At 44.9% G+C, this 10092-nt stretch overlaps 2 protein-coding genes across 5 annotated transcripts; one reads left to right on the top strand and one right to left on the bottom strand.

Moving 5' to 3' along the window:
- Window positions 1-54: 54 nt before the first annotated feature.
- tmem30b (transmembrane protein 30B) lies at window positions 55-3237 on the bottom strand. The gene is made up of 9 exons (XM_037241695.1): window positions 3223-3237; window positions 2713-2813; window positions 2261-2459; window positions 2060-2167; window positions 1784-1891; window positions 1533-1626; window positions 1328-1465; window positions 1063-1269; window positions 55-807 (listed from the first exon to the last, which is right to left on the bottom strand). Exons 1-9 carry the CDS (start codon window positions 3235-3237, stop codon window positions 629-631), a joined length of 1149 nt encoding a protein of 382 aa, XP_037097590.1. The 3' UTR covers window positions 55-628.
- A 1-nt stretch (window position 3238) lies between these two features.
- Window positions 3239-9797, top strand: kdm1a (lysine (K)-specific demethylase 1a). 4 transcript variants are annotated; one of them, XM_037241888.1, is made up of 22 exons: window positions 3239-3305; window positions 3878-3914; window positions 4423-4722; window positions 4834-5002; window positions 5096-5220; window positions 5317-5395; window positions 5451-5555; window positions 5642-5748; window positions 5820-5901; window positions 6006-6100; window positions 6239-6256; window positions 6537-6679; window positions 6749-6839; window positions 6912-7046; window positions 7547-7620; window positions 7702-7813; window positions 7885-8017; window positions 8082-8269; window positions 8647-8761; window positions 8898-9025; window positions 9093-9239; window positions 9324-9797. In XM_037241888.1, the coding sequence occupies exons 2-22, from the start codon at window positions 3885-3887 to the stop codon at window positions 9525-9527; spliced, it is 2580 nt and encodes an 859-aa protein (XP_037097783.1). In that variant the 5' UTR covers window positions 3239-3305; window positions 3878-3884; the 3' UTR covers window positions 9528-9797. The 4 variants fall into 4 exon arrangements, with proteins under 4 accessions (XP_037097783.1, XP_037097782.1, XP_037097784.1 ...); XM_037241887.1 differs by having other exon boundaries at window positions 3240-3305; window positions 5087-5220; XM_037241889.1 differs by having other exon boundaries at window positions 3240-3305; window positions 5087-5220; window positions 5463-5555.
- Window positions 9798-10092: the final 295 nt, after the last annotated feature.

The following is a 10092-nucleotide window of genomic DNA, read 5'->3' on the forward strand; positions in this document are numbered from 1 at the left end:
AAACTCAAGTTTAGATCCACTTTTTCTATATTAAACACATAGTTCGAGCATTAGACTGCTTTTGTATTGTTTTATTGCATAAATAGTAACACAAAGCAAAACACAAAGGGAAAATCTGTTAAAAGCTGTACAGAACAACAATGAATAAAATTAAATTTCCTGAATTTACAATATCAGTGTCCTCTGTTGTATTACATTATGTGCTATTGTAATTGGGTGAATATGTGTGTATGGTGGTTAATTTTAAATAAGGACTCCTAGGGTGTAAAACGGAAGAATTAAAATACATTACAGGAAAAACACAAAACAAAAGAAACCTGAGACAAAAACTGTTGAATACAGAATTTACAAAACGTCAATGCACTGCATTAAAATGCAATTTCTCGCTATGTGCAAATCTGCTTTAATCACTTGAGTCATTGTAGTAGATTCATGAGAGTAAATATGTAACCAGATGTATGTATTTTGCTATGATTTTGGCTTTCATTAATGAGCTTTCAGATTTGTAACATTTTTGTTTGCTGTTAATAAAAACCTTTAACACAACTGTGAAGTATTTTCTAAACCTTTCCTCCTGCAGACCCCAAACTTGTCAATTATTTTTAAAATGGCTCACAGCAAACTTTCCTCACTCCTCCTCGGGGAACTTAAATTTAGCATAAACAATGAGCATGACCACTGACATGACGATGCACAGCGTGCCGATGACCAGGTAGGCGATACCCAGGAACTCGTTCTTGCCCCCCATCCATGACACGTTACTGAAGACCACGCTCTTTCTGCCACTGAAGCTCATCACAGGATAGTCTGGGAGGGGGAGGAAGGTTAAAGAGATACAACAGTGGGATACAAATTAAAAATAGAGCCTTGCCCAACCAGTCAAGCAGGTTGGGCTGACCCGCTTGATACTATGTCACATGACACTTTCAAGCGCACACTGTGTTTAGTTTGTTCTCTTCAACGTACAAAGACCTCATCACTCATGTTTTGTTTTTAGTATCTCAAACCTTACCACATAATCCTTGAACAACAATTCATTTTTTTCAGCATGGACAAGGATACTGTAAGCGATATCGAGAGAATAGTTTCCTGCTGGCAGGCCGTCGGCGTAGTTGCCGTCGGTGATCCGCCGGTACAGTTTGCGGAAATCCGGCAGCGCGGCCGTTCGCATCCACACCAGGAAATCTTGATTAATGAAGCCGTTATTGGTAGGGTCCGAGGTGTCCAGCTCATAAGCCGGTCTGGGCCAAAACGGCGGCTTCACGGTGCCTGTAAAAAATACAACTCATGATGATCTGAAGACACAGCGGGGGAACATGGAACGAACCATTAAATGCGTTCCTCAGGGGTGTGACAGTGGGGTTTCTGAACTTGATATTGGAATCAGTCCACCAAGCGATCCCTTTGCCGTCCAAGGGGACCTCCTGCCGCTGGCCGTTTATGTTCTGAAACAGCCTGAATGTGTCTACAGGGAACCAAAGAAAAATGTGAATGAATAAGAAATCTTTGTACGCGGGATAAAGCGCACGTACCGTTAAACATGCTGTTTGCTATCGAGCCACAAGGCACGATCGGTTGGTTGTTGCCGCCGCCAAATCGGTAGGGCTCGCATTGATCATAGGGTTCCTTCAGAAAACAAAAGAAAAAAAAAAAAAAAAAGAGACCCAAATGCTTACTAGAAAGCGTCATATAATAAATTAAAGATAAAAAAAATAAAGAACATTATTTTGGCTATAAAACGGTGTGCCGAATATCAAACTATCTGTTATGGGTTTTAGCTAACCTTGAAATAGGACAAGTCTCCATAAAGTTGGCCATCATCTCTGGAGACGCCGTACCTTCTGTAGTTCTGGAAATAGTTGGACAAGCCATAATAAAAGAACACCGGCCCCTGTCAGAGACAACATAAACAAAATTAATAATAATTAAACGCATTTAAAGTACGAGCACTGTTCAATAGCATTTGGACAGTTTATATGCTAACATAAAATGATTTCACAAAACTTTGAACAGTGGGTGTGTAGACTTTTTATATCTACTGTATATTAGTCCACGGCACCTCAATCAAGCGGTCGTTGGAAAACTGTAGCGTGCAATTACAGTTCCTCACGGCAGGGTCCGAACACCTAAAGCATGGAGAGTTCTGGTCCACGCCCGTGTAGTCGAGCTGCAGGAGAAAGAGAAAACTATCATTTTCTAAATCCGTGATGCTTAAAAAAAAAAACACCTGGAGAGTCATTTCTTGCAAAAAGTCTCTCACCTCCAGTACTTGGATGCTTCGCGAGGTGATCAAGAGGGCAACGCCGATGCCGATGAAGGCCAGACCGATGAGGATAAACCCGGGGATGATGATTCCGGCGGAGAGCATGGGCTGCCAGGCTGGGAGCCTCTGCTGCGTGAAGGCAGTGTTGTCAGGCCGGTTGACCAACTCATTTTCTTCCTTTACCATTCTTTCACTTCTGTGGAGCAAAGCGTTGATCAGATTCCTATCGATATCTTACACCAGGTGTGTTTAGATGTTGTCTCTATGTCTTGTTTCATTGACTTTTACATTGTTTTTGCTAACTGAGGAACTGCAACACGACTTCTACTTCCTGTAACACGAGGGGACTACAATTTAATTAAATCCCAGAGACAAGAATAATATTAGGAGGAATAGACCATGCATAAATAACTATGAGCAATCTAATAGGAATTTCAGCGTTTACTTACACAATTAGCGACTCGAACCACGACTTTTTGGGTAGGCCTGCGACGCACAGCGAGCGGCTCACCTTTACCTGTCTACTTCCTGCTTTTTTTTTTAGACCCGCCTGTTGTTTTTACCCTTATGACGTCAGACATAGAGGCGTCAACACGGACAGACCTGAGATCAGTCGAGCTTATGTAAAATAAAAAAATAGGCAAACTATTCTTTTTGTCTTTCAGAAAGAAAATGATCTGTATTTATTTTGAATATCTACTGCTATGAACCTTAAAGCTAGTAAAACGTGACTGATTTTAAAATTAATTTTTACTCCTTCCCCCAGGAAAGTATTTTTTTGTTTTGATGATTAATTATTTTGTGTTTTTTTACGTTTGTTTATGTTTCATATTGATTGTATGTAATACGGAATAAATAAGAACGTTTCTTTCGGCTTCCACGCATAGTAGCGTTTCCGGTTTTGGTTTTGACTGATAGATATTTTAGCCAATCAGATGAATGCAAACGTTCTCGCAAACCGTTGGACAGGCCATTCACCATCGAGTTTTTTTTATAGCAGCTCTGTGCGGTCTTTGTGTTGACATCTGCTGAGGATTGTGAGGTATTATTCATATTTATAAAAATTAACTCGTGCATTTTTTTCTCAATTAATACTAATGTATCACTCGTAATGTTCCTTAAAATATAACATCATATTATTTGCACAGAGTCTTTCTCTCGCTGCAAATCGCACCTGCCGTTACGTGAATGCTAGCCGGGGCTCATTGTTAGCAGCTAATGTAGCGTGCTAATCATTTTGAAAAAAAAAAAAAAAAACGTGAAGGATTTTCTTTTATGATCTTTGAGTAACAAATTGAGTGTTTCAAATCCACTTGGTTTTACTAAAACATGATTTGGTCGTGGATGATTTATTAATATGCTATTGAAGATCAGTGTGACCAAAAATGTCCTTTTTGTAGCCCACGAACGTAGAGAACGCAGTGTTCGCTAGCAAGCCTAAGTGTTCGCGATGGATGGGAGGAGTGTTCCAATCGTTTGGCTTGAAAAAATATGTCCGTAAACTTTACAGTAACATCTAATTCGTCTGATTCTGCAACTAAACCAAGTTATTGTTTTGTGAAAAGCCACCTTTATTCGTAACACAATTATTCTGGTTCTGTCTCATCTCTTTAGTGTTTGAATGGATATAACCAGGTGCACGGAGAAATGGGTAAACAAGTCAATGTTATTGTACCATAGAGCATCCCTTTTTTTCCTCATAAAAACCATGACATCCACGCACGATTAACGCCACTTAATTCATCCAGCCTTTTTTTCTGACGTGGGGGCACAGTTTGCTGGTTATTAACATGTTGTAACACAAGACTTAACAGGATCTGAAGAGTATTTATAAGCATCCATTCATGATCCGAAATATACCGCGAGCACTGGTGTGTTTATTTTTTCTTCCAGCTGATCACAGAGTCACAAGTTGTCATCTTCATTTTTGTTTTACGGTACAGTGAACCCTCACCAAGGCGAGTAGTAAAAAATTTAGTAGTAGATGACCCAACCTAGGACTCTTAGTTTACTACTAAATATAGAACAGCGATTCTGTCAACAAATAGTGTTAGGGTCAATAAAAAATCACAAATGGCCGAGGGTTCAGTGTACAACCACTATTATGCATTTTAACATTGCAAATTGAACCTTTAATTCTTGAGTTTGTCTTTCCCCAGGAGAGGCCTCCAACATCCTCCATCATGTTGACAAGTAAGAAATCAGACGCCGGGTCGTCGTCGTCCTCCTCTTCATCTTCGGCGGGTGCAGCGGGAGGCGACAGGGCCCAAGGCTCTGATGCGCAGTCGGCAGCTTCGATCTCAGCTGCGGGTCCTACAGACATAAAGAAGAAGGAGAGATCGTCCCCGAGCAGTGAGTCGGGAGGAGCCCCTCTGCCTCAACAGGGGGCGGGAGGCCCCGGCGCGCTGGACCCGGACTCGGCTGAAGTCCGCAGGACGAGTCGACGCAAGCGACAAAAGGTAAACATTTTAGAATTTTAGCGGAGTGCGCTACCGGCGGCAAGATCCAAATGGCTGTTGGGTGTTGTAGAAATGGGGGTTTTAATGATGCTTTTATTGTGCCTACCGTTGCAGGTGGAGTACCGCGAGATGGACGAGAGCCTGGCCAATCTGTCTGAGGACGAATATTACTCCGAGGAGGAGAGGAACGCCAAGGCGGAGAAAGAACGTAAACAGGTCATCCCGCCGCCGGCCCCTCCGCCAGAAGAGGAGAATGACAGTGAACCTGAGGAACCATCTGGTGAGCCTCTACTCCACCCAAGTGTTGCTGTCGTTATTTTTTTTTCGAAAACGATAAGCATTAACGGACTATGTCCATAATCAGGTGTGGAAGGCGCTGCTTTTCAGAGTCGCCTACCCCATGACCGTATGACATCCCAGGAGGCCGCGTGCTTCCCTGACATCATCAGCGGGCCCCAGCAGACTCAGAAGGTCTTCCTCTACATCCGGAACCGAACAGTAAGTGCGCACACACACACACCCACCTGAGTGACCTCATCTTCCAAATCCTCTACATCACTCCTTCGTTGATTGAACCCGCCCACCCCCTACTAGCTTCAATTGTGGCTGGACAACCCAAAGATCCAGCTGACTTTTGAGACCACCGCACAGCAGCTTGAAGCTCCCTACAACAGTAAGACACTTTGAATAATAGTCACCAACATTTCCGTTGTGATTTAATGTTCTTGGTTCGCTCTCAGGTGACACCGTGCTGGTCCACAGGATACACAGCTACCTCGAAAGACACGGCCTCATCAACTTTGGCATTTATAAGAGGGTCAAGCCTTTACCCAGTGAGTTGACTTATGGCGTCAAGTAAACAAGTCTTCTGCTATGTTTGAGATGTTAAAAAAAAAGATGCTGACGTGCTTTGTTATAGCCAAGAAGACCGGAAAGGTGATTGTGATCGGTGGAGGCGTGTCCGGCCTGGCTGCAGCCCGCCAACTGCAGAGCTTTGGGATGGATGTCACCGTATTGGAAGCCAGGGTATGCACGCTACACGATCCTCAAGTCCGATTGTTGCAATGTCTTGATTTTCTTTTGACTCTTGTTCGTAGGACCGTGTTGGAGGCAGGGTGGCAACATTTCGGAAGGGCAACTATGTGGCAGATCTAGGTGCCATGGTGGTGACAGGCCTTGGTATGTGCAGTATGACTCAACCATTCTTTCCTTATTTTTATCAACCTGTAGGGGGTACTGTTGTCTCTAAATATTCCTTCGGTTTGGTCTGCGCACTTGTTCAGGAGGGAATCCCATGGCCGTGGTCAGCAAGCAGGTTAACATGGAGCTGGCTAAAATCAAACAGAAGTGTCCGCTGTATGAAGCAAATGGACAGGCTGTGAGTATGACCAGCGTGAGAAACGGCTTGAAACAAAGCTCTAGAGTTTGAAGTAGTATCATTATTATTTTGTTGACTGAACATGTTCTCTCTCCTCCCCTCCCCTCTCTTGTTTCGCCAACCGCTGAACAACTAAAGGGTGAACGGTGCACGAGTGTATGTATTGGTTTACTTCCATCATCCTATTCCTTCTTTCATGTGCTGACTGCCATTGTGGAAGCGACAGCGTTTCCCCTTCTCACTTTGCCAGGCTTCTCCTGTTAAGAACGGGATAAGCCTTTTATTAGCCCCCACAGTTGGGGGAATTCCAGTTTGGCAGCGGACGAGTGCACACGAGAATAATATCCAAGATTTCAAAATATATATATATGCATCGTGACAGTGCACATACCTGCTTATATGTAAATATTTTAAAGAGCTTTTTTTTTTTCTTCAGGTGCCCAAAGAAAAAGACGAGATGGTGGAGCAAGAGTTCAACAGACTGTTGGAGGCCACCTCCTTCCTCAGCCACCAGCTGGACTTTAACTTTCTCAACAACAAGCCCGTCTCGCTGGGACAAGCCTTGGAGGTGGTTATACAGTAAGTACAGCGCAAATATTTAATATTGCAAAGTCCACGCCACACATAATTGGAGTTTGCCTTGTGCAGGTTGCAGGAGAAGCATGTAAAAGATGAGCAGATAGAACACTGGAACAAGATTGTAAAGACACAAGAAGAGCTCAGAGATCTGCTCAATAAGGTGAACAACTTGAATTTTTTTTTTAGATTGGGAATTAAATTGTGACGCTTACCCTGTTTTTTCCTGGCCCAGATGGTGTCCACCAAAGAGCGAGTGAAGGAGCTCCATCAGCAGTTCAAAGAGGCCAGCGACGTCAAACCGCCCCGGGACATCACCGCTGAGTTCCTGGTGAAGAGCAAACACAGAGACTTGACGTCACTCTGCAAAGTAAGTATCAAAAAACTAAACCCTCCCGAGTCGTGAGCCCCTGGGAATTTGGATTCCTAAGCGACATTTGAACTCAAGACGTCTGGAGCGAGGCTTCAATTACAATGTTCCGGTCAAAGAAGGAGCACCCGCGTTAAAGAATAAGACTCTTTCCAAAGCGGGCGCTGCGGCTTTACGTTACATACCGTCTACCGCTACTTTGAGGCGTAATTAGATTTCCTAAAGATTATAATTGGGAGCAAGGGATATTTTACTCATGGCCCGGCCCGGAATCTTTTAATATAGCACTATCTAGCTAAACCAGACAGGCTATGTTTAAGTGGTTTAATGCCTCGCCGAGATGTATTATTAACACGGGCGTTTGGATTTTTTTTTTTTTTTGGAGGGGGGCAGATAAATCACCTTGTTTTAGAAATAAGTCTTTTATTTTAGTCTTCAGTAAGACGTGTGTGTGCGTGGAATATGCCCCAACCGGGTAAAGAGGTCCAAACTTTGTGCAGGAGTACGATGAGTTGCAGGAGATGCAGGGGAAGCTGGAGGAGAAGCTCCAAGAACTTGAGGCCAACCCACCCAGGTATCTTAAAGCTGTATTAGCGCAGTACTGACGAGCTGAGAGGAGTTGCGACATCTCATTTGTTTTCTTTCGTGTCCGCAGTGACGTCTACCTGTCCTCCAGAGACCGGCAGATACTAGACTGGCACTTTGCCAACTTGGAGTTTGCCAACGCCACACCCCTCTCTACCCTTTCGCTCAAACACTGGGATCAAGTAGGCCACGTTTAGGTTTTCCATACGGCAAAATGTTCTAGAGCTTTGCTCAAATGCGATTGAATCCGCAGGATGACGACTTTGAGTTCACTGGCAGTCACCTGACCGTGAGGAACGGTTACTCGTGCGTGCCCGTGGCTCTAGCCGAAGGTTTGGACATTAAACTCAACACAGCGGTGCGGCAGGTTCGATACACGGCCTCAGGTGAGTCTCTCCCGTCCGGCATTATAGAGGAAACAGAGTGATTTGACGCCGCCCCCTTCTCCAGGCTGCGAGGTTATCGCTGTCAACACCCGCTCTGCGACGCAGACGTTCATCTACAAGTGTGACGCAGTGCTGTGCACGCTGCCGCTCGGCGTGCTCAAACAGCAGCCGCCCGCCGTGCAGTTTGTGCCGCCGCTGCCCGAGTGGAAGACCTCCGCCATACAGAGGATGGGCTTTGGAAACCTCAACAAGGTCTTTCCTCAAAAGCATTTAAAAAATCTTATTTGCGACACCCGGAACTTGATTAGCATCGATCGCTGCACCGATGACCTTGATGTTAGATGGCCACAAATGTAATGCAGCTGCCATTCGGAAAAAACGAGTCGCTACTTGACATCATTATTATTGTTATTATTATGACATTATGTTTTTCATGACTCATTGGCAGAGGCGTGTACACGATGGTGTAAGGACACTCAGCACTCTCGTGTCCTCTCCTGTTCTGCCGCAGTGTATTTATTACGCAATGTGCTGCAACGCTCCTTGTCCTCAGCAGGGGGCGCTCACTCAAAGCCAAGTTCCTTCACGCTCCCCTAATGGTTAGTTGATGTACCTTCCGTCTTTTTCAGGTGGTGCTGTGTTTCGACAGAGTGTTCTGGGACCCCAGCGTCAACCTGTTCGGCCACGTGGGCTCCACCACGGCCAGTCGGGGCGAGCTCTTTCTCTTCTGGAACCTCTACAAAGGTGACCGACCGTCCCTCACAAGTGTCCTCGCTGCTCGTAATTCAAAAAGATAGGAATCTGGAAAGCTGACCAAATAAATATTGAAGTCTTTATCAGCACTACTTGGTTGCATAATACTTCCCACCATGTGACTCAGCACCCATCTTGCTGGCTCTGATGGCGGGCGAGGCGGCCGGCATTATGGAAAACATCAGTGATGACGTCATCGTGGGACGTTGCCTCGCCATCCTCAAGGGCATCTTCGGCAGCAGTGCCGTGCCTCAGGTAAACCACCTGCCGCTCTCACGTCGACACACTCCCGTGTCCCTAACCTTGCCTGTTGCTGTGGCAGCCTAAAGAGACGGTGGTGACGCGTTGGCGTGCCGACCCCTGGGCGCGAGGTTCCTACTCCTACGTGGCGGCCGGTTCCTCGGGTAATGACTACGACCTGATGGCGCAGCCCATCACGCCGGGTCCTGCCATCCCGGGAGCCTCTCAAGTGAGCTTACGCCTACATACGAAACAGACTTGTTACTTGTACAACATTCTATAAAAAAATATATCTTATTCTTCCTCATCCCAGCCCGTACCCCGACTCTTCTTCGCCGGCGAACACACCATCAGAAACTACCCAGCCACGGTACATGGCGCCCTCCTCAGCGGCCTCCGCGAAGCCGGACGCATCGCCGACCAGTTCCTTGGCGCCATGTACACGCTCCCCAGGCAGGCCACGCCCACCACCGCCAGCAACCCACCTCAGGCTCAGCCTGCCGCCGCCAGCGTTTGAAACTTTCCTCCAGTGACTTGCAAAAACTTTTTTTTCCCCCACCTCCCTCCCCGTGAATGTGAGCCGTCGTCAACATTCCAAATGAAAAGCGGCCCGGATGATGAAATGAGACTTGGGGAGGGGGAACGTCTTCAATCTTGAAGCACGGTCTCGACTTCATTTGTTGATACATGTGAACTCGCTGCACTAAAAACAATATTCAAGTGTAGCTGGTTTGGTATTTTGTTATTGAGTTCTAACAGTTTTTAAAATGTGAACATAATGCTTCAATTCTGTTTTTTTTTAACAGTATATAGTAACTTCATATTTAAAATAAAAATATCAAATAAACTCGAAACTATACATTTGTAATGTATTTTTTATATATATATATATATATATATATATATATATATATATATATATTTAAAATAAATTAAACCGCTAAAAACAAAATGACAAATTACCTTTAAAGCAGTACATTCAGTTCAACTTTGATGGATGACTGACAATACACACAGCGTGTTACCTCCTATCATCATCAGGGGTGTATTCATAAAAACACTAAATGAGCAACCTGTAGAGG

Source organism: Syngnathus acus, chromosome 22 (genome assembly GCF_901709675.1).
Source record: "Syngnathus acus chromosome 22, fSynAcu1.2, whole genome shotgun sequence".
Taxonomy (NCBI): domain Eukaryota; kingdom Metazoa; phylum Chordata; class Actinopteri; order Syngnathiformes; family Syngnathidae; genus Syngnathus; species Syngnathus acus.

Excerpts from the sequence above, each read along its gene's own strand:
- tmem30b (XM_037241695.1), bottom strand. Across the intron at positions 1,892-2,059 it reads CCAACGACCGCTTGATTGAG|GGGCCGGTGTTCTTTTATTA; the intron begins GTGCCGTGGACT and ends TGTCTCTGACAG. Across the intron at positions 1,466-1,532 it reads AGCAAACAGCATGTTTAACG|ACACATTCAGGCTGTTTCAG; the intron begins GTACGTGCGCTT and ends GGTTCCCTGTAG.
- kdm1a (XM_037241887.1), top strand. The coding sequence starts at position 3,885 with ATGGATATAACCAGGTGCACGGAGAAATGG. Across the intron at positions 6,680-6,748 it reads GCCTTGGAGGTGGTTATACA|GTTGCAGGAGAAGCATGTAA; the intron begins GTAAGTACAGCG and ends TGCCTTGTGCAG. Across the intron at positions 7,814-7,884 it reads CGCTCAAACACTGGGATCAA|GATGACGACTTTGAGTTCAC; the intron begins GTAGGCCACGTT and ends TTGAATCCGCAG.